This window comes from Hippoglossus hippoglossus, chromosome 1 (assembly GCF_009819705.1).
Source record: "Hippoglossus hippoglossus isolate fHipHip1 chromosome 1, fHipHip1.pri, whole genome shotgun sequence".
NCBI lineage: Eukaryota > Metazoa > Chordata > Actinopteri > Pleuronectiformes > Pleuronectidae > Hippoglossus > Hippoglossus hippoglossus.
Window position 1 is genome coordinate 24,700,768 of NC_047151.1, and position 24,332 is coordinate 24,725,099.

Below are 24,332 nucleotides of genomic sequence, written 5' to 3' on the forward strand. Positions count from 1 at the left end.
CTGCAGCTCAGGGTCACTCTCAGCTGTGTCTCACAGTTTAAGGGCCATCTTTAATTCAGCCGATGTAACGGAGAGTGTGATGTTCACAGACATGTTCACTGTGGCAGAATCAAGAGAGACCACGCAGACACGCTGTTTAAACAATGACCATTTATTCACACGCTGTATGGGACTCGAAAAAACAAGCGTGACAGAGTGAGGGTGTGTGGAGAATCTCTAAATCATACATGAGCGGAACTTACGGGTGATTCTTGTTTGCACTTGAAGGAAAGTGCAACGTACACGTGAGTCGGCTGCTGGAGCCGAGGGTTCAGACTTCAACCACTTTGACCAAGAGTGAAATATCCTGTAATCGTGTTCCAGTCTCGCTCACTGACGTGTATTTGAATGCTGCTCGTGAAATGACTTGGCCTCTGCCTCCTCCTCCTGCTGATCCATCGTTTCCCCCATTAGCTTTGAATTACACAAACATGGCTGAGCTACGTACGACAGTAAAAAGGGTTTTTCCTGTACAAAATCCATCTTAAAAATACAAACATACACACAATGGCACACTTTGCTTAGCGTTGATCGACGGAGACAAACGGGGGGGGGCATATATACACACAACATGCTTGTACACACGTGTCCACACTCAAACGCACACGCACGCTCAAACTTGTAAAAATGAAAACCTCAGCAGGGTAAGATGAGATGTGCGGGTTCGGCTCAGTGCAAGCATAATGGCTTGGGGGTCGGGGGGGGGGGGGGGGGGTGTTTTAAAGAGCAGTAGACGGTAAAAAATACATGTTTTCTCATTTATTCCAACACAAGCCCCACAGGTCGCTCCCAGAAACCACACAACACGCTCACTGAGAATTCCTTAAGTGCTGAAGAACACTCGTCCTTTAGCAAACACGATGATTATCCATTGTTGTTTTTTTTTTCTTCTCTTCCTCCGCGTTGTGGCCGTTTAAAGCCGACAGCTCCGTGTTTGTGTCGCACATGAATCGGTCGATAAAAGCTGCTGCTTCCTTTTGAATAATTCTTCACTCTTTGAGTTCCTCTCTCCCAGTTGCTCCAATCAGGGCATAAGAAAATGCAGATGTGTGTGTGTGTGTGTGTGTATTTGTGCAATTATGCGTAAATACAGGAAAGAAGAAGCGTTGTGCAGAAATTCCATGTTCCCCGAGTCCGAGGTGGAATTCTCTCCTCCACATTTACACAAACTGGTCCATCTCTCGTGGGAGAGTCTCTGAAATAGGCATGAGTGTGCGAGAGTGTGTGTGTGGAAACATTTACTGTATGTGTGAGCACAGTGACGGAGAAGAGCAGGAGAGCGACACACACACACACAGTGATGATCTTTGTGAACGAGGGGAGAAGGCGAGTGAGACGTGTGGGTTTAGTTCTTTGGGGCGTGAAGGTTCGTCACTCGTCCTCCTCATCGTGTCCTCCCCTCTCCTCTGAAGCCGTCAGCTCTCGAACACACACTGCCCCCACCCCCCTCTTTCACTTTGTGTACATGTGTGTGTGTGTGTGTGTGTGTGTGTGTGTGTGTGTGTATCACTTTTGTGCAGGTTTTTGTCTCTAGAGTCAAACGAAGGAGGAGAATCCCGTCACGGGGGTGCGTGATCCCGGCGGGTTGGTGTTGGGGTTGACGTGCGTGTGCGCCGGCTGCCCCGTCGGTGTGTACGCGCCGCCTGTGCTGTGCTGGGTGACCACGGTCTGGTAGTACGGCTCTGTCTCGGCGGCGGCACATTCCTCGTAGCCAAACGGAGCGGTGATGGCTTTGAGGCCTTTGGGCTGCCGCTTCCACGAGTTGTAGTAGGTGGGGTCGCTCATGTAGTGGTTGACGAAGGAGTGCTTCGGCTGCTCGTCCTCGTAGTCACTGTCCGTCAACTGGATTCACACACACACACACACACACACACACACACACACACACACACACACACACACACACACACACACACACACACACACAGCAGAGGTCAGTTCATCTATAAGACAGATCATTTATACACAGTGAACTATATCTGATGTGATGATGCAATGATGATTGAGTGTAAGTGTAAAAAAAATTCAATTGACTGTTTACTAGAGAGTCAGTTACTCAGTGTCTGTTATAAAGGGCGAAACCAGATTTGAGTGATGTTCCCGTGATAAAATGAAAATCTCTGGACACATCCAGACAATAATCAAATCAGTGACTGATCAGTGTCACTCATAACTTCTTTCAGGTTCTTTTTATTTGTCATTTTGAGGCAGACGGGACTCGAGGACATCTAGAAAAAGTTCCTTAGTCTTGAAACAGAGACTTTAGATCACAACTGTCGGCACTTTTTAACCATAATCGTCAGCATTTTGACTAAATTGAATAAAAGACGGGAGAGACAGATCTTTGACGGCTCAGCCCAGAATGTGGTCCGGTGTGATCGGTTCACTATCCAATCTGGGTTTGTTCACACCCGTACTGAGAGCTTTGGATCACGAAAACCACATATTAACATATTACTGCTAATACACAGTAATACACAGTGATAAGCCCTCTTTTCTCCAACTGAATAAACACTTAATCGCTCCGACTGCAGAGGGCGCTGTTGCTCAGTAAAAGTTACATAGTGTGGCTTTGAATTGGAGAGAGAGAGAGAGAGAGAGAGAGAGGGAGGGAGAGAGAGAGAGAGAGAGAGAGAGAGAGAGAGAGAGAGAGAGAGAGAGAGAGATGGATGGACATTTACCTCTGACTCCGACACCTCAGTAGGTTTCTCTGTCAGTGTGGTGCTCTCAGTGAGCACGGCTCCGTTGTAGTTGTTACAGATGTCCTCATCAGAGTAGTGAAGACCACCTGGACTGGGCCTGGGAGGAGATCTGCACACACACACACACAGTCTGTTATATATCTTGTCCTTTGATCAAACCCATGAGAGTGTGTGTGTGTGTGTGTGTGTGTGTGTGTGTGTGTGTGTGTGTGTGTGTGTGTGTGTGTGTGTGTGTGTGTGTGTGTGAGCGCTCACCTGGTGCCGTTCTTCTTCAGGAAGGAGTTCTTGGTGTTGAGCGTCCTGCTGTTGAGCTCCAGAGCCGTGAACCCTCCGTTGTCCAGAGTCACCGACTCCTCGGCCGTGGACACGTGTTTCCCTGGAGGACAAAAGACAAAAGAGCAGGAGTCAGATAAATACTAAAAGCCACTTTCAGGGACGGCCGCTGAAAAATGTCCCAGAAGTTGTTCCTCTTGCTGTTTATGTGCTGTCTCTTGTTTTATTCATTGTGTATTCAGCTGCCTCTCGGGCACCAGAATAAGAGGCAAATAAAACTAGGAGGCATTATTTGACTCTCAGGCAGGAACCACAAAGAGAAGCTTCATCATTCAGGCACCAATAACTGTGGCGATTGTGAAAAGGTTGTTGTGGAATTAACTTTAACATCTGTCCTGATGTAACCTGCTCATCAGGACTCATTGTGTGTTCCAGATTTTCATGGACGCACACAAAGTGGCTGCTGTGCCTGCTGCTGAGAACGTGACAGGAAGCCTGAGAGGAGACGACGTAAACAGGAAGAAAAGCATCGACACGAGGAGCCGGAGCTTTGGATGAGGAGGGTGGGAGACACATCACATGAGCTGATGGTGTTTTGTTCTGATGAGGAGGGAGTTTGTCCTTCAACTCGGGCTGGTGAGCATTCGTCCTGCTGAGGCCTCGTGGAGTGAGACTCCGATTCCTCCAGCTCCAGGCGGCTGAGCTGTCGGACTCAAACACTACAGAGCGGACAGGTTCGAGTCTGAGTCTCTGGGAAACTACGTGTTTCTCCTGTGGAGCTCTGAGTGGATCTGCTCTGAACGGAGCTTTAGTCACATTTCATGAGGAAAAAACATTTTGGGATATGTGAAATAATATAAATCATTAAGCACTGAATTTGTTATTTAATCACAAACGAGGTGTTTAATGGTTTTATTGATTGAAATGGTTCTTATTTCAGGCTAAACTTTATACTAAACTTTAAATAATTGTAAAAGTCTAAGCCTCAAATAAAGGTTTATCGGTTTAATTCTACACAATCCATCCGTCCATCCAAAGTGCATTTGTTTGTTAGTTAGCAGGGTTACACATAAACTACAAGACTAATCACCACGGAAACTGTTGGAGGGATTCAGTCATCCACCTATTGGTGTCGATCAGGATCGAGGCACAGATCAAGGACATTTTTTTTACTTCCTGTAACATAGCAACATGTTTTTCAAAATTTTCATTGATTTCTCAGAGTAATTCACGGATCTTGATGAAGAAAATCTGACATATTTAGGAGACAGATATTTATGGGTGTGTGGAAGCTGGAGCAGATCCAAATAAAAATCCAGTTAAACGTGGTTTCATGAGGCGAATGTTGGGCCCTGACGATCGCTGAGTGTTCTTCTAGTTCGTTAGTTGGAGCCGAGTCGTGACGTTCTCGTAAAGTGTGACTTCGATTTACAGGACTGTCGTGACTCAGGCAAGTTAAGAGACTTATCTCTGACTCTGATCTGAGCTCTGTTTTTATTGAGGAGATATTTTCTTTTTCGCTACGAAATGTGAGACCTTGGAAGTCGAGTGAGTGAGTGTCTGCGTGTGTGTGTGTGTGTTCACAGTTTAATAACAATTTACAATTCAGCCTCTAATGTGCACTAAACATTTTTATATTCAACAGAACCAACTTTTAGAAGACATTCAACTTTCCAGGAAAAATTTCTAAAACAGTTTTTATTCATCTTTCAAACTGGGAGGCCAGTGCTCACACACAACTCTGAACAACAGACCTGTGCCACAGGCCTTGTACTTGGTGCTGTGTCCGTGCAGCAGCAGCGTGAAGACCAAGACCAGAATGAGGATGATTCCCACCAGAGCCATTACCAGCAGGAACCACCACTCCTCGTAGAACGGACGCTCCGACAGCGCTGCAGGCAGAGAGAGGGACACAGTTCAGTTAACTTTTCTTCTTCTGTGGCGCTTCTTGATGCTGCGGTTTGTCCCACAGGAGCAGAAATACTCCTCACAGTGTGTAAAATGTACTTTGAGTGGACTGACTCTCACTGAGGCACTGAACTGTCATAAATATTCACAGAGCTGAAAGCAACAATCCTGTAAGATGATTTAATTTCTCTTTCCGCTGCTTTGGTTTACTGGGTAAGACACAGTCGGATATATTAGAAAGTTGGGATTGAAGACTCTACTAAATAGTATCGTGATTGTTCTTAATGATGAGTTGTGAGTCATTCTGCAGCTAAAAATCACAAAGGTGCTTTCAGCTCAACTGTAGTTGTGTGACTCTGCCTGTAGATGGCAGCGTACCCAAAGGCACACAACGACAATCACAGTAACTTCCTGCAGCGAATCCAGCAGAATAAACCTTCAGTCACGCCCCAGTCAGACAAGTCGGATCAGCCTGTTCATTAACCTGACTCCTCCAGTGTGTGTCTGTGTGTGTGTGTGTGTGTGTGTGTTTACCAGCGAGAGCAGCAGAGGCTGTACTCGGCTGGCCGTAACCATAGCGATTAACAGCGATGACTCTGAACTCGTAGCTGATCCCCGACCTCAGGCGCTCCATCTGTACCGACACAGACCTGCTGCTGGGAGGGAGGGGTCTGATGAAGGAATCCCACACCCCCTCATCTGAAGAAAGAGAGGGAGGGGGAGAGAGAGAGAGAGAGAGAGAGAGAGAGAGAGAGAGAGAGAGAGGGAGAGAGAGAGAGAGAGAGAGAGAGAGAGAGAGAGAGAGAGAGAGAGAGAGAGAAGACACTCCATTTAAGATTTAGTCGATTTTCAATGTCATAATATGATACAAGAACATTTTTAATTCAAATCAAATTACATTTCAGACACCGATGATTATTGTTATCAGGGGTGGAATTAAACCACAGTCGATGATCCCGCTGAGCCTTCTCACTCTCACCCGCGGTATCACACCTCTGGTAATCTTTATTAGAAGATTGCAGCTGACTTGATTTTCACAGCAGGTCTAAATGAATCCAGAGAGCGCCACGCTAAATAAAGTTCAGTGAAGAGTGGTGCTTAAGCTTTCTGGAGAAAGAGATGAGTGACTGTTCGTCTGTGTCGGAGCTCACCTGAGGGCCGAGCCTCGATGACGTATCCAGTGACGGGTGCTGCTCCGACGTCTCCCTCTGACCAGTGGATGTTTAGATCAGAGGACGTCTTGGTGATGGACATTTCCACAGGAGACCCAGGGGTGCCTGTGATGTCACACACACTCACATGAGTTGATTCCCCATAATGTAATTTTGACAATACATATTTTTCTTCACATGATTAAAACAAGTGGAGACCTGACACACACATGCACAGAGTTGTGGTCCTGCTTACCTTGCACAGGCTGAGCAGTGATGTTTGTCTGGACGGGGGGGGCCGTGGCTGACTGTGAGCGCCTGAACGCTGAATGTGTACGTCGCCCCTTTGACCAGGTCACGAACCTTCAGCCATCGCTGCCAGCTGCCTTTCACATCGACTGTCACAACTTTACTCACCCCTGCTCGCACACACACACAATTTAAAAGAACTGTCAGTCTCCTGCCCGACATGAGTTTGTGTGTGTGTGTGTGTGTGTGTGTGTGTGTGTGTGTGTGTGTGTGTGTGTGTGTGTGTGTGTGTGTGTGTGTGTGTGTTCATACCTTGCACAGGAGCTGTGGGCTGGTAGACGACCCGGTAGCCCTCCAGCTGTCCATTAGGAGTGAGGGGAGCTCCCCAGGACACGTTGACGCTTCCTCCGGTCACCTCGGAGAAGGACAGGTAGCTGGGCGGGCTGGGAGCTGCGGACATGTGGAGAATGACCAATGAAATAAGACGGATACATAGAAGAGAAACATCAGATCATGTCGTTAGTTTGGTTTTGAGGAAACCGAACTATCACCACTCCCTACCAGACTGCAGGGTCCGAGCCCCGCGGGGGTCACTGGGCGGTCCGTCCCCTGCCGTGTTGAAGGCCGTCAGGGTGACCAGGTACGGCGTGTAGCTGGTCAGGTTGGTGAGATGCACCCGCGTGTCGGGGACAAAGATCACCTTCACCTTCTCGCTCTGGTTCTGCTTGTCCCTCTCCCAGTAGTGGATCTAACAACACAGGGAAACAAACCACACCGTTCTTAATCGTTCTCCTGTTTTTCTCCTCTCCCTCACTTCATTTCTGCCAAATATATGTTTGTCCTCTGCTCCTGAGGTCAGATATTGATCCACATGAAATACAAGCGCACCTGCATTGTTTTACTAGGAAGACAAAGCTGGTTATAAAGGGGTTAGATGGCGTTGACACTTAAACACAAGCGTTAAGTAGATGTACAGACACCACTGCTCTCCTTATCCATTTCTTCACACAGATCTCATGCTCATGTGAGAATGAAACAATAATCTTGGACGTGACTGTGAACAGTGATGAAGAAGCACTTTGGTTGACCACTGTAAATTGAAATAGAACAAAAGCACCTGATTATTAAACCCGGTGTGATGAGATAATTATCAAGAGTTCCTCGTGTGCCACTTGAAACTGTGTCTTTTCACGATAGAACACAATCACTGGTTTCACTTCACATGGCTGAGAAATGTGCTCGGTGACTGACTTTGAGAAAAATGAAACCTCATAGAAAATCCTGAATGTGTGACTTCCACATTGTGTCAGGGTCACACACTTTTAATGGAGCAGGCTGTAAATAATGAGAGCAAACAGATGAGCAATATGCTTGATATCTCACAGCCAGTAAACAGCCTATATAAATGCATATCCAGCAACAGAATCAGTGTGGTGCATTAAAGCTGCTCGTCTCCTGCTCATAATGGTCCCTCTTATTTTATATATGACCCTGTACAAATTACTACACATCTTTTTACTGAAGTTTCTATATATAACATGAACAAAACCCTTTGCTATGAATGACACTGGTGGCCGTTAAGTGAACTGCAGTCGGCCTCCTGTTACTCGTGTGTTTTATTGACCAATGAGGTTCTCTGATCTCTGATCTCTGAAGGAAGTCGCCTCAGGCTCAACGTTCATTGAGAGACTTGGCGCTGAAGAGAGAAAGAGAGAGAGAGAGAGAGAGAGAGAGAGAGAGAGAGAGAGAGAGAGAGAGAGAGAGAGAGTGAGCGCTGAACTTGTAATTTGAGAGAAAAGACAAGGAAGGTTTAATTTTTTAAACTTATATTACAATCCGTTCCTCGAAAAGAAAAAGAAAGAGCAAACACGTGTAAATTGCTTCACCGTCTTACTTAGAGAACGAAGAGGAAATATTCAACCATCAACATGAACTATTCATGGGAAACCAGGATGGGTTTTCACACGAGAACTGTCTCGACTCCTCGCACACAAACCAAGCAGCCGTATCTGATACTCCCCAACAGCGAGGTTACAGAGGTGCTTGAGCCTCATGCTTTAGAAAATGACTCAGGAAAAAAGTGTCTTGTACACAGCCTGATAATCCATGAGAGAGGGGGGGGGGGGGGGAAGTCACAGCAGCTGTGACGTGACTTCTTCTCACTGTGGCTAATCTACCTGAAGGTTCAATGTTTCAGAGCCTGTGTGAGTGAAGCACATGGACGTTTTTTCCCTGAAAAGCTTTCGACCACACTCTGCCACCCGGCTCCCAAATCAAACAACGCACGGTCGTCAGCTCATTAAAACGTTTACTGGCAGCTTTCAGAATCCGCCAGACACTGATATGATACCATATGATTCATGCGCTGCGTCTGGCATCAGCTTCTTATCAGCCAAACAACAACGTGATACATTATTAGATCCAAACTTAGCTCAGCCAGACAACTCACGTTCAAATGCAACAGTAGAACATGTTAGTGTTTGGCGTCCAGCCTCTGACTTAATCACTCCCCCCCGATATGATTACATAGATATGATGGGAGTGATGAGCAAGTACTTGTTCTTGGTCTTGATCTGTCCAGTGGGAACGTGACCCGTTCGGCGGAGGTAAGGTTCAAAGTTCAAAGACCAAGGTACAAGCAATGAGATCTTTAATGTTACCAAATATTTAGCAAGAATTAAATCGTTGTCATATTCCTTTAATATCTGATGTCAAATGTGATTAATGCAAATTTTTTCAATTTATAATTCACAGAATTTAGTTGCCTAAAATTTCAGCTGCTACATTTATTCCTTTTTTCCCTGGAACATAAACCTTTCCAGTGCAGTTTGGGATATAAAGTAAAACAACGGCCAAGAGCCACTTAAAGGCTCCATTTTGTTATTATTCCCAACTGAAAGCTCCACAAAGCGTCATAAGTTATATTTACAACTTCCAAACCGGGAAGCAGCAGCTCATGAGTGGCACTTGAGGGCAGCATAAAACCATCTCTCTCCCTCGGCGAGCTGTTCCAGTAATGAGATGCAGAATAACTCATCCGCTCGCTCCGAAATAAAACTGTGGTACCTTCTGGATAAGAGAGGAAATTCAATTTTACAATACTTTATTTTTAGGGAAATGGGAAATATCTCTCGTGATGCTTCTGGTGATTCAGTAATCCACTCGGCTGTTCGGGATCTATTTTTGTGTTTTTGTGTTCAGAGAGTGAGACCTTCAGGATTAGTCTGGAAAAACTCCAGCATGAATGAACATGAAATGGATTTTTTACAAACATCTCTTCAGTCGAGGAGTTGATTAAGGATCTTAGGTGATCTCCTGCACTTTCCTTTTTAAAAACCTGACCCATAGTCTTACCACAAAAAAAGATAAAATTCTGACAAAACAAGGAAAGTGGGGATCGATTTCACGGTCAAGAATAAATAAGAATAGCTGTTTTCTGCCGAAGGTTTTTTCGCTGCTGCTCAGACGAAACATTTCATAACCGGCAACGTTTCACATACACACCTCCTGACAGGCCCTGCATAGTTTGGTGATACCTGTTGCCCCCTCACCCATCATGTTCAGTGTGTTTAACAAGCCCTCGAGGGCATTTCAGGAAACCTCGACTGTGGAAAAGTACTCCGCGGTGAAGTTTGGTGTTAGTCCTACCCGCTGTGTGCTGCTCATCGCACAGAGTAGGTGTGTTAACGTCTGAACCTATGAATTCATTGAACCTTCTCTCTTTGCTCTTTTTCTCTTTTCTTAATCTCCTTAACCCCCCCCTCCGCCTCACAACCCCTCCCAGCCTCCGTCCATCTCTGGTAGCTTTAACATATTCGCTGAATCCTCGTCTCTAATCAGGATTCTACAGGGATCACTCGCCCGTCTCATTCCTTCACTCTGCAAATATTACATTCCCTCCTTTCTTCTCCATTCCTCCCTCTACTCCAGCAGAAATCAATGTGTCTAAAGCAGGACAGATAACCTTGTGTTTGAAGTACTAAGAGCGAGGGGGTGGGACAGGAGAGTTAAGGGGGTGGGGGGTGGTGGTGGGGTGGGGCAGGCCGGGGAGTGATATTGAAACCATTAAAGGATATTCAGATTCTTCCTCTAACTTAATTCTGTCTCTTTCTCTCGTCTCCATAGGGCACTTGAAGGTGCAGCAGAGCAAAACCCCTCCAAGACAAGAGGGGAGTCGTTTTAAACACAGACAGAAACGCCGCTGTGGGATTCTTCTACCTCGTAGAAACTCTATTACCCTCAGTGATCGCACGTGTGTTTGAATTATTTGTGTGTGTGTACATGTTTGTGTGTTTGTGTGTGTGTGTGTGTCACCTTGTATCCTTGGATGAGTCCATTCTGGGTCTCGAGGGGGGGTGTGTCCCAGGTCACTTCCAGGCTGGAGGGAGACGCAGCGGACACTCTGATGGACTGGGGGGCCACGGAAGGGGCTGCAGCAGGAGAGAGGCCTCGTTAGACAGGTCTTGTATCTTTGTGAGGACCATTTTCAAGTAAAGACCTTATTCGTGAAAGTCAAGGAGAAGTACTACACTGCCCACAATCCTCAGTCATTGATTGGTGGAGCTCATTGTTACCATGGAAATGTTTAGCATAAACTGCAAAAATCATGTCGGCTATGATCAGATCCTTCAGAGTTACTATAGGTTACTACACTACACACTTCATGAAACACCATATACACACATACAAGCTACAGACGACAATTTATCACAACACTATATCAAAATCAAGGTTAAATTCAAGAAGATGTGGTTTGAAAGGGATCATTCGCAATGGTTTATGGGATGTGTAGTTCTTTCACTATAAAAAACATATACACACACTTTCGTACCTTTGCCCTTTTTCCCCATTGTACGTAATTTTTTTGTTGCTGCAAATCAAATGTTTTACGGTCACGTCATGACATCATTTAGCTGTTCACATCGATGGAGAAACTACTTCAGGAACCAGAGCCGCTCTAAAAGTGGGCGGTCACTGTTACGCTCTGTTGGGTTAAGGTTAAGGTTAAGGTTAAGGTTAAGGTTAAGGTTAGGGACTCAGGAAGACATTATACCAATGAGTGTCCTCGATATGTTAGAAGCAGAAGATTGTGTGTGTGTGTGTGTGTGTGTGTGTGTGTGTGTGTGTGTGTGTGTGTGTGTGTGTGTGTGTCTGTGTGTGTGTGTGTGTGTGTGTGTGTGTGTCTGTGTGTGTGTGTGTGCAGCTGGTTGTTACGGAGGAAGTAGGTAAGATATGTTCTATTCTTCCAATTAGACTGGGCCTAAGGCGGTACCTTGTTACTCCACTGCACCACACATATGCATGAACAGCTCAGCAGTTGCACCTGAGGCTAAAGAAAAGGCCATATCACCCCATTTCATCATCCCCCCCCGAGCCCCGTCCTCCTCCTCCTCCTCCTCCCCCTCCGACTCCCGCTGCTTATCCTCACCTCTCCCTCCATTGCATGTGATATGTATAACCTATTAAACTCTACACACACACACAAATTGGTTATGAATGCAGGACCAGTCTGGTGGAGGGAGTGTGAGATTGCAAAAAACGTGTGGGTGTCGCTAGCATAAAGTGCAGATCTTTGTACGGCCTCAAATCTGCCTGCAGGGCCGAGACCACCTCCTCCTCCAGCACCTCCTCCTCCAGCTCCCGGATTCCTCAGCCACTTTTACCAGGATACTGTCAACACCATGAAAAGGCTACACCCAACTCAACATCGCCCCCCCATCTGATGCTTCTCCACTTCACTCAGAGTCAAGATCAAATCGTAGTGAAACCAGTCCCATAAATGAGCCTTTTTTGATCAAGATCCAAGATTGTTTTTACTGGGGAAACAGTGAAAATGAGGAAACAGATGAAAAATTCCTGGATCTGCCTCCTGAACTGGATCCAAACTGCATCCTATCACCAGGTTACATGGTAATTTGTCTTGTATATTTGTGTAATCTTGCTAATAAACATAAAAACCAACCAACAAACAGACAGGGGTGAAAGATTTGGACTCACACTGAACGATAAACTCAGTTTTGACAACACATAATGGACATTTGAAGGCCTCACATCCTCCTGCTGTCACGTCATTCAACCCATCCTGCTCAACATGCTCACTAAGTGTTTTGTAGTAAAGAGTGTGTGTGTGTGTGTGGGTTTGTGTGTGTGTGTGTGTTTGCATGTGTGAGATATATTTGCTTTCCTGTCTGATTAATGGATCCATGGTTTGACTCTGGTGAAAGTTAAACAGGGGTTGGGCCTTCACTATAAAATAGATGACCTTGTGCAGCTCTGGATCACATTCAGATATTCGCACACACACTCATACACACACACACCTGCACAGACACACACACACACACACACACACACACACACACACACACACACACACACACACACACTTATCTAATCGAGAGCACCTCTACGCCTATCAAATGCAATGTCACTCAAGGGGCAGCAGGAGCAGGACAGGAGGTGTGGACACGACAAAGAACGAACGAGAAGAGAATGACAGAGGCATCGGAGCGGACGGGACGAGATTGGATAAAGCCGACAAAGCGGAGACTTATTTTGACCAAACAATCCCAAACTCAAAGTCCACTTACTGGTTTCTTGTATAGATTTCTACCATATCACGGCACCTTTCAAAGCAGATGGAAGCACTGTGATGGAAATCATCACAGCTACTGGGTCAAAACAACAGATCAATCTCCATTAAAACTAAACTCCAGTTAATGCCGAAGAAAAATGTGGTAAGTGAACCTTGGGTTGGAAAAAAAACTCCAATTTCCTATGTCATGTGACACATACTCTCAACTGAAATGTTCCTTTGTGTACTTAGAATTCAGCTTTTTAACGACGCACATGGGAGAGAAGAGCTAGAAAAACAATGTTCAACAGTAAAACAGCTTCTCTGGCATTAAACAAGTGTTCGATCCTGAACCAGATGTGTAGCTCCCACAGTGATCACGTGAAAAAAGCAGCGTCCTTCACTGACCTGCCTCTCCAACAGACACCTCGACAGGGATGGAGGGTGGACTCTCTCCGATGATGTTGTAGCTCGTCATAACAATCTGGTAACGCGTGAATTTCTTGAGCTCTGCAGAGAAACAACACAGCAGTTTAAAGACTTCACCACAACACACAAGCCGAGGCGGCGCTGCGGGTTTATCGTCGGACGACTTACGGGTCAACTCGAACTCTGTTAGCGAGGCGCTGCTGACGGTCTTGAAGGTGCTCTTGGCTTGAGGGAAACACGGAGGGAGAGTAAATCAATAAACATTTCACGTTCAACAATAAATTGTGCAATTATAATGCTATTCAATAAAATGACTGTATTAAAGACTTTTATGTTTCTGCTCCCTTGTCGGACGCCGTGGCCGCTGGACGGACACAGAATTGCCCATCTAGTCGGGCAGATACTCAATCTACTATAAAGCACGGCGCATAATAATATTTTATTATTGCAATGTTATAGTGCAATATGGGTGGTCTCATGAGGAGGGGGGGGGGGGGGGGGGGGGGGGCGTTTGCTCAGTCTGTCATCATAGTCACACCTGGTTCCTGCTTTGATGTGGAAATCATCTGAAAAGATCTTTAAAACATCTTTTCAGTTCTCTTTTTCTTAAATATTTAAAAAGCTCTGATTGAAAATCGTATCAGAAACACGGCAGAACTTTAACTCACTGTTAAGATTAGAAGTGCGACGCAGCATGAACAGTGAACAAAGATCTTTTTTATAAGATTGCCAGGTTATAAATCTTCTACAGACGTTGTCACTGTGCTTATTGGTGCAAACTGTTTTCATCTGCGATTCTCTTTCATTGCTTATTTTGTGATTTCACATAATACCGACGCTGACATTGAAATATTTTTCATTAAATAAAGGATTTCATTGCGGCGCCTTGGTGAGCAGCTGGTTTGTATGAGCTACAAAACTCACTGATTCATACTCGTGTGATCGACTTACAATAAAAATTTTGTCCATGAGCCACAGTAAAGTTCCATAAGAGCAACTGACCGTTAGCTAAACCCCTGTAATTCACACACTGACACAACAGCCATCAGAGTATGTTCAGTGTCTTGCTCATGGACACTTCGGCATTGCAGTCTGGAGGAGCCGGGGGATCGGTTACTGGACGACCTGCTCTCTTCGCTGAGCCACAGCTGCCAATGAGAATATAGGACTGTGGCTACACTCAGTGTCTAAAGAGCCTGGAGGCCTTTTTATTACCCTCTTAAAAAAAAACCCAAACTTTTAACAGGGTGTTCATTTGCTCTAAGGAAGTTTGTAAGTGTTGGCATGACTGAGTTTACGATCTGCACTTGTAACCACACATTATTTCCACAGCTGCGGAGAAAATCAACAACTATACAGATCGGACTGGTCGTAGCTAAATGCTACGACCAGTCCGATCTTACACGTTCCTTATATCACATATAAAACTAAGACTAACATCTACATTGGAAAACAAGAAGTCATATCAAGTATCGTCAGGTTATTAGGTTTAAAGCCAACGACAGCATATTTAAGACCTTTTACTGGATCCTTGTTATAAATTGAGTCATTGGAAACAAATTAAAAGTCAACCTGCAAATGTGTTTGTCGAAAATTAGAAAGCTACAGTTGATAAAATCCCCCAAAATGAGAGCCCTGCTTTTTCTAAACCTCTGTCTGCAAACCAGCACCGATATTTTCCCAAAAAATGACTGAAAATTTAAAGTGATAGAAATGACACCGTTATCTCTGCTCACAAGTGCCGTGCGAGAACGGAGCGTTTGACGGGCGCAGCATTAGCATCTGTACCACTCACTTGTAACGAGGGAACTTGTGTTGGTGCTCCTCGTTGTCTGGACGTCTGCCTCAGCGGAAGCCGAGCTGTTTACTGGAAGCTCTCTGTAGTACAGCCGGTATCCAGTCAGCACCCCGTTAATGCTGTCGTCACCGGGCCGCTGGCAAACACGCAAAACAAGCACACGCACCGGCACATGAAGAGAATTAATAATGATCCATTTCCCAAATAGAAAACTTCTGAGGGGTTTCTGCTGTATGTGAAGAAAATGTTCATTTTCTCCGTGATTGACAGGACACGGGCCGGCTGGCGGAGCAGTATTTTATCAGCAGTCCACTTTAAAGAGCTGCCGTGCACAGACAAAGCGATGCTTCACTGGGTCTGGCACTCTTGTAAAGGATGATGAAATTGCGGGTGACTTTGTTTTTCCGCTGCCTCCTTCTGCTTTGATATGAGGCTAGAAGGAGCACGGAGAAGACATTTCCAAACAGCGGAGGGAGAGTGACAAGCGTTGAAGTCGCCAATGCTATATTTACTGTCAATTCACATTTCGCCCCAGACTCGCTCTACTTTCCTGTAACTCCCCGGGCTTTTCTTTTTCCTCCATTGATGGACATTGCTGATGTTTGCCTCTCTTGCCCTCTAACATCTCCCCTGCTGCTATATCCTCATTAGGACTTTTCAACATTTTTCCTCCCCACCCAGGACGATCTGTCCCCTCCGTCTGTTCATCCTTCTCTCCCTCCATCTCGTCAATCTGTCTCTGCTGCCCTCTGAACCTTCCTGCTTCAGTAACAATGGTAATTTCCTCCAGGGACACAAACACTGCAAAGGGTGAGTCTGCAGCAATCTCACGTAAATGATTAACCTGCAACTCCAAGTTTTTTTCTGTGTGGGTCTGTGAGTTTCTCTGTGTGTGGGTCTTGTTGTTGTTGTTGTGCTACAAGAAGGACAATACCTTCCACTGCACCAGGACTGAGGTGGTGGTTGTGGGCTTCACTGCGAGGATCACCGGCGGCTGATCGGGCACTAGAGAGGAAACACAGGAAGAGAGTGAGGAAGAGAAAAAGACACAGAGACAAGCTTCTGTCCATCGCCCCCCCCCCCAGTTCTTCACTGCTATGTTTTAAAATCCACATTTCCCCTCATCCTCCACTTTCTTTTCCTCCCAGTCTCTCACCGTCCTGCAGAGTCGTCACAGCCTCGGTCTCTTTGCTGAGGACGCTGTCCCCGACATCGTTGGTGGACAGCATCCGAAACTTGTACGATGTGAAGGGCTCCAACCTACAGACAAAACACATTTATGTGTATGATATATATATATATGCATTCAGTAAGGAGGTTATATCTCTATAAGTGTTTCGTTGATGCTTTTGAGAATAATTCATGGATCAGGTATATTTAGGGGACAGACATTTATGAGTCTGTGCAATTTGGTGCGGATGCAAATAAAAATCTTCATCGAGTGAATGTAAATGTGGTTTCGTGAGGAGCCTGTTGGGCCTAAGCCGACGTATATATTTGCATTTTGGTTCAGGCATGAATTTATAAATCAGTTCATTAGAATATTGAGAAATGGACTTGCTGCACAGCGATCCCCGACGCAAGATTCACAATATTGTTTCAGTGTGATTTTAGTTTTTTATCACTAAACCAACTGATGAGGGCATTGCATCTGTAATCCATCCAATAAAACCACAGCAATACAATTACACTCGTAACTTTGAGCACGACTTGTGTCATACTGCGACAGCTGAAGACGCGTGTCGGTGAGGAGTCTCCTCTGGAGCAGCTGCGCCTTATGATCATCAATCTAAAATAACTTTTGTCAGTGCTCACAATGGGTTTTCACACATGGCAGTGGATGCACCAGGTGTTAATCCAACTCTCAGGGTTTTTTGGGGGGAACTTGAAAGATATGTCACGGGTGAAAATTGCATCTCAGTGTCTCCTGTAGCTGCAGGACTGAGCTTTAGTCTCTGGTGGTTTCACAGTTGGTACTTGGACTGTGTTATTACTAGTTTGTCCGTCACCTGTGGGGGGGAGGACAAATAGAGGTAGAGCTCAGGTAGATGTTTGTTTCCCCTCACAGTCCATTCATTCACTCGTCCACTATGTATGTAGACGACATGAGGCAGGAGGGTGTGTGGAAGAAAGTCAGTGAGTCTGTTTTCGGCTGATCGGCTCTTTAGGCACCTGTGTGCAGCTCCTCTGGCTTCATGAATACGGGAAAGATTTAGCACCACTGTGTTTGGATAAAATTGATTCTTGCCAAAGTTGCTGAGCTGTTTCCCGCTATTGGTCAATAAAATATCTTTTTGTTAATCTTCATTCCAAACCAGTGTGTGCTCTCACTCCTTCGGTCTGTGTTCAGTTATTCAACATTCAGTGCAATTCCTGCCTTGTTAAGGGCTATTTAACATGTTCTTTTCTCCACAGCCCACAGGTGGTCAGAGAATCCACTGGGTGCCTTTAACTCCGGCTCCTCCGCCTCTCACAGGCGTGTTTTGCCCTTTCACTGGTCTCTGAATATCACACAAGGTCTTGAATAATAATTATCGTACACCTTTTCCTAATTGTCTCCCCTGCCAAAGCATTTTCACGACCACATCTTATCTGTATTTTCTCCTCTGTGCAGAGTGAAAGCATTAATAAGAACAGGAAAACAATTTACACCAGTCATATTGAAAACAATTTACCCAAGAGCCACTTACAACCTGTCCGACGAACACAGACCCATTCATAGCGACTAGCTGAACAAGTCTGCTGCACAGCTGCTAATAGTTTCAACGCACCCTCTCTCCCTTGCGCTGGGAAATTGATTAAAAATTTTAAAAAAGGACAGGTGGCTGCAAAAACAGTCATTTTTCTTAATTCTTAATTGATCTAACACATTATAAACACCGGTTAACAAGAGTGATTCAATAATTAGCAACAACAAGAAGTCATTCCACCGCTGCTCCCCACGTCTACCTGCAAGGTCCCTCTCCAGACTGTATTTACAGAGCCGCCAGGGAGACTGCAGAGGACCAGTTAAAAATTCAGCGGGTGCGACAGAAGAACTGCTCAAGTGTCTTCTTGTATAATAATGAGCCGGGCGCAATAAGGGACAAGAAAGGCCCTATGGGGTTGTGGGTATCGTAGGAATAGAACATCAAAGGCACAGAGCTCAAAAAGGGTGGGGTACCAACAGCACTGGGAGGATGTTGAGGACAGTGTTTGAAAGTGTGAGCCTGTGTGTGTGTGTGTGTGTGTGTGTGTGTGTGTGTGTGTGTGTGTGTGTGTGTGTGTGTGTGTGTGTGTGTGTGTGTGTGTGTGTGTGTGTGTGTCTGCGAATGAGCCTGGGGACTTCGATGTTTTGGTTTCCAAAGATGTCTCACTGGAAAACAACAATTAGGGACAGATAACAAGTGAGTATGAGTTTGAGCAAATGGAGATGTGAGCTAATTCCTCCATCCGGCCGCTGTAATGAGAGCATTCAGTGATAGAGTGAGCTCCAAAACGGCGTCGAGACAACAACGGGCACTGTCATCGCGGCAGATCGACTCTCCCCGAGGCAGGTTGGATGCAGACACACTGAGAGAACAGTCTTCAGCATCTCAAATAGTCCTGAGATAGCTTGTGAAGGGAGCTCACTAAAAACCGCCACGAAGCAGGAGACGCACACTAAACACAAATAAGCCTCATCAGGGTTCTGCTACTCGGGTTGGAGCAGCCACCCAGTCTGACCACAATCACCTGCTGCTGTAATGACAGTCTCAACAGGGAGGAGAGGATGGAGGGATAAAGAGAGAGGAATGGAAACAGCGCTCAACAGCACTGGAGCACAGGACGAGTGCGAGGTGATGCTCGAGGACGTTTGATGGGTTTTGAAAGCTTTGGCTACTGGTGGTTGGACGGAAGGTGGTGGCAACAACTGGGACGAATGCTGGGGACATAAAACTGGTTGAAGAAAGAGAAATGACTGATAAACGGCAGAGAGAGAACTTGAAAGCATGATGGCAGAGAGAGAAAATATCAAGAAAGATAAAAAGACAGAGCCGTTCCTGCTGTGCCTGTGTGATCAGGTGACGGAGATCCTCCAAGGTTCTGCAGTGATTATGATTATTCTGCTCTCTCTGGTGGTTTTCTTTTTTTCCTCCATCAACCTTTTCTTTACTTCCTGTGCTAAATTCATACAAATCTTTCTGTGTTCTAATTCTCAGTTCTTTGCTTTGAGAATTCACAGCATCCCCCCCCCCCCCCCCCCCCTCTCTGTCCACCCTCCTCCCCGAGGACGCATAAACATTACAAGATTTCTACCGATTGCTTCAACTAGTCCAAGTCCAACATGTTGCACTAAACCCAACTTCCATATTGAATATATACATAATATATATATAACAGTAATTGTTCCTGTTTTCTCCAGAGATGCTTGAAGTGGGCAAATCGATGCCTAGGTGAGCCCTGTCCCTCCTTAGATACCGTTGCTAAGGCCTGTCAAGCTTTCTGATGTCACGCAGCACATGTCAAACATTTCAAATAGATTCTTTAAAAAAATACTAATCTAGTGAAAGGGTTATAAAAATACACTCGCCGGCCACACACAGGATGTCAGAGCAGAATTGTTATTGTATTACAGCAAAGTATGATGAAGAAAACATTTGAAATCAGATTGTTGTTTTGACATTATCCTCTCGAGCTGCTCAGCTTAGACTCATGGAGAGACGGACAGTGAAGAGACCACTTCCCCATTGGAAAATCGGTCTCAGAGTATTGGACACCACTGGAAGTTAAGTCTCCCCGATGTTCGTCAAACGCTATCTCGTGAGGCCTTGCTGGGTTCGCTGGAGTGTCAACTTTCTCAAATCCAATAATGAGCAGGACAGAGACGTTAATGTTCGGCTAAATTCTTAAAAGCATGCGGGGAGGACTTCAATGCTGCTGCTGTTGTGAATGGAGCTTTTGTAATCTATCTTTACAACCTAATAAGAAAGAAACGCTTCATGGAAGTAGCACTCAGTGCTGTCGGTTGTAAGTTAATTAGCGGTAGTCATGCAAACATTGCAGGTAACGTGAGAGCAAACATCTATTACTTATACTGTTGCTGCCTTGACGACTGTAAGCAGCTGCATCAATTCAATGCACCTACTTACAGTTGCTAAGCTAGTTTGTGGGGGTGGTGGAGTGTGCATGTTTTCCCCCGAACCGGCAGCGCTGCACAGCTTCCTCTCAACGTCCAAACACATGCAGGTCAGGTTAATTGGTGACTCTAAATTACCCATAGGTGTGAATGTAAGAGTGAAGGTCGCTGTTTGTCAGGACTTTAATAAACTGGCCTCTCGTCTTTTACCCAATCTCAGCTGGGATTGGCTCCACTTCCCCCCATGACTCTCTAAGGATAAAGTATGTCTAATGGATGGATGCTTGGAGGAGAGGCTTAAGCAAACAGTCAAGTGGTGTAGTAAATGTACTATATTCTGTACAAGCTTCAATATGTGTGTGCGCGTGTATATATCAGCAGTTGCGTACCTGTCAACGCTCCAGGCGGTCACGTTGTGTGGGATGTCAGCGATGTGTGTGTTCCAGTCCCCACTGGGCAGCTGTTTGAGCTGCACGGTGAAGTACCTCAGGGGAGAAGAGCCCGAACCTCCCGTCACCCAGTGGAGGTGGAGACGGCGAGACTCTACGCTGTCCTGAGGAACGTACAATTTCCTCGGTGGCTGCGGCCGCTCTGTGGATGTGGGAAAGAGAGAAGATATAAAAAGATGAGAGTGGAAGGAAATGGAATATAGGCGAGGGAGCATTTAGAAGTTAAAAAAGTATTCTGACACATTTTGAAAACCAAGTCATACATAAAGTAGCACAGCTTCTCCTTAAAGCTCGAACATGTTTAGAGAGTCGGATGTTTAGCGGTGGAAACCAAAGACTGTATGAAAAGACAGATGACGCTTCTCCAGTTTATCCCACTATCCAGAAATGAAGCCAAATGATCCTGAATACAAAAGCCACCATTTTGCACATTTGGAGACTCAGACTTACTTGAAACATGAACAACAATGTCAACCTGCAATGACAGAAACCATCTGTGAGAACATTTATTTGATGTGACTTTTTAGTTTGGTCCTTGTCCCATCTGCTAACATGGAGGAGGTGAGGTTTATGACCCCTACCGCACCCAGCAACCAGGGGGCGATCAAGATGCTTTGGCCTCACTTTTGAGGAAGCTGTCATTTATATAGAGATTATGGTGTAAACTCACAGATTACGACTTCTAGAAGGAGCTTTCAGTTAGTTTCAGTTAGACTTTGGATTGAATTAATTTGAATACAGCGTGAATCTCTACACGTATAATGATCTTTTCGTTTCATCTGCTGTCACCATGAAGCCTTCTCCACCAGAAGTCATGTAAGAATCTGATTAGAGACAAGAAATCTGCTTTTTCAAAAGGAACATCTAGATGGAGAAACCCAGGCTTGTCTAATCCCCCTGCTTTGACTAAAGAAACCAATGTTTAATAAATCAGCTTACAGCCGAGTCAGCCGGAACCATGCAACCTAAATGCATGTAAATGCATGTGTGAGATGATCGCTGTGCGGGAACATACGCATTCGAATATGTTTCTCCACTCATCCGTTCCTGCTTCTCCTTTAATTTCCCTCTGATGTGTCGCTATTGAAATGAGTTGTGACCTGAACAAATGGAGACCATCGTGGACCATATGCTGCAAATAGCTTGTAACACTGGACAGGAACGTCCCACATTCACATCACATACGTGCCCCAGTGTGACTGCTGCAGTGCATTCATATGTTTAAATGAAACAAGACATCTAACCACCGCGGCATTAAAGAAACAATATTCTCAGCAGATTGCCAGCGTGTGTGTGTGTGTGTGTGTGTGTGTGAGAGAGACTGTGGATTTGTCTTCACTATTCAATTAGGAGATGAAAGATGGCTCCAGGAGTCAGTGTCTTTGTACGACTGTGTTGCCGGTAGCTGTGTTTGATTAGTGGACGTGAGCACACACACGTATGTGCACGTAGACAACAAAAACAAAAACACATGGTCGGGGGGGGGGGGGCATTACTGTTTAATTTCAGGGGCGGCGGGTTATCGATTAAGTCTAGAAATAAAAGCACGATCGATTCTCCCTGAAGTTTAATTAATCGCCACTTACGCTCTGAAACATACGCAGAAGCACAGTCACATATTGACACACACACACACACACACACACACACACACACACACACACACGGGCTCGCCTTCCCTCATTCATCCTTATCACAAGTAATTTTAGTCAAATCTGTTTGTCTCCCTTTTTCCCTCTCGTCTTTATTCTCCATCCCCATCAAGATTTCACTGTTCTCTGCTGCCTTTGTTTCCCTGATACCATCTGTGTCTCCCTGTCTGTTCCCCTCTTGTTCTGTTCCACAGTAAAGATCATGTTCTGATAATCAGCTCATAACTGTCAGAACACGTACTGCCCTTTGAGCACTAACACGACTGTTTACTGCTACACCGGGGAGAGGGGGGGGAGTGTGGCGGTGTGTGGAAGAGAGGGAGGACGGTCGGGATTGTTGGAGGCCGGATCTGCAGCCACACAGCTACAGTAAATAACTTTAAACTCCAATCTGCACGTCTTTGGACTGTGGGGGGGGGAAGATTGATTGATTTCATACAATATACATTTGATTTATTTAGTCTTTAATGGAAGTATATTGTGAAGTGTACACTTTTAGTTGTTTCTTTATATTCGACATATTTCTGTTTTAACCCCACCCTGTGGTCATCTGGTAAGAACTGGTCAGAAGGATGGAGCCCAGCAAGCAGGGGTCATACAGGAAACACCAATGAGGCTCTTCTAAGTGCTCGCCACCTGTGCTGTTTTGTTTGATTTGTATTTGGTTTGTGTGAAGTCGATCTACTTTGCTGTCACAGCACGAGGTTAGTTCTCTTTATCTGGAATTCTTTTTTTCTCCTTTTTGGGTAAATACTGTATAATCCTAACTTTCAAAAACCCACCCGTGACCCCTCCTGCCCTCCAGCTCCGTCCCTCACCGGGTGGTACTAGAAGAAGGGGATGATGGGGTGTATGGGGGGGGGGAGAATGGATTCTGCTAAATAAAGCAACTGCTTCATTCATTACCTTATCAGTTATCACGGTCTCGGAGACAAACACCCGATTAGACAAATATCTCTGGAGGGAATCACAGTTTTTGTTCATAATACATGCGGCACGTTAACGCTGCCTCACACACACACACACACACACACACACACACACACACACACACACACACACACACACACACACACCCACAGGCCCACTCAAAAAACCAATTTTCTCTTTCTAGGGATTAAGTTGGTCTCTCCACCATCATCAGAAAGAAATCTCTATTAGGCCATTCTGTCTATCTCCCAGTGAGAATGGGCCATTATGTTACTGAAGTGGAACAGGGAACCACTGAATTCTATTTCTAAAGAAATCCTGATAATGATGCTGCCGATGTCACGATATCTGATCCAATTAAAATGCACTACACACGCCGAGAGCTCTGAGCGGAATATCAGACATCATGATTCCAGTTTGTCATAAAAATTCACTGTCACGATTTATTGTAAGGACTTTTGTAGCATTTCAATGCTTTACCAGATGTGTGCGGGTATCGGCTGACAGGGAGAATTGGACAAAGAGATCAGGGACGACGTATATGAAAGGTTTTGAGTCATGTTCCAAAAAGTCAAAGTTATTCTTCCGACGGTCCATTGAGACACTAGAGCCACTGTTACTTTAGGAGTGACAGTGAAAGTGATCTTTTACTTTCAAGGGGTTGGCTCCTCTTATCTCAGGAGTCAAAAAACCTTTTGAAATTAATTTTGCTAAACATTTAATTTTAGGATAAGGGAAATGTATTATCACGGATTGTCAAAATAACAGGTTCCAGGAGTGACAATGCAGTGTTTTTAAACTAAGTTTGGTGAAAGAAGATGTCTTTATAGTGACTATAATCAATATTCTTTAATTAAATTGAATCAGGATGACCTATAATGGGAATCACTTGTACTACTGCACAGGGAATTATCCCCCGGCTCTACAGACCTTTTCTCAAACTGGCAACAAGAACACTTTCAAAATATTGTTTCAAACTAAACTTACCAACCACTGTCTACAATCTATTCGTTATTTAAAAAGATATTCACCAGGTGTCAGTGAGTTCATGAAACTATCTATTTTTACAGTTTGATTCCT

At 45.1% G+C, this 24,332-nt stretch overlaps 1 protein-coding gene across 1 annotated transcript in view; it reads right to left on the reverse strand.

The window, feature by feature from the left end:
- Positions 1-794: 794 nt before the first annotated feature.
- The window catches only part of LOC117765011 (protein sidekick-1-like), a 231,940-nt gene continuing 208,402 nt past the window's right edge, over positions 795-24,332 (reverse strand). Inside the window, 17 exon segments of the mRNA XM_034591217.1 lie at positions 795-1,881; positions 2,721-2,850; positions 2,997-3,117; positions 4,769-4,906; positions 5,457-5,621; positions 6,074-6,199; positions 6,330-6,369; positions 6,371-6,492; positions 6,635-6,772; positions 6,884-7,070; positions 10,637-10,752; positions 13,305-13,406; positions 13,494-13,550; positions 15,121-15,259; positions 16,058-16,128; positions 16,280-16,383; positions 20,611-20,812. Coding sequence (XP_034447108.1) covers positions 1,576-1,881; positions 2,721-2,850; positions 2,997-3,117; positions 4,769-4,906; positions 5,457-5,621; positions 6,074-6,199; positions 6,330-6,369; positions 6,371-6,492; positions 6,635-6,772; positions 6,884-7,070; positions 10,637-10,752; positions 13,305-13,406; positions 13,494-13,550; positions 15,121-15,259; positions 16,058-16,128; positions 16,280-16,383; positions 20,611-20,812 — 2,264 coding nt within the window. The 3' untranslated portion in view covers positions 795-1,575.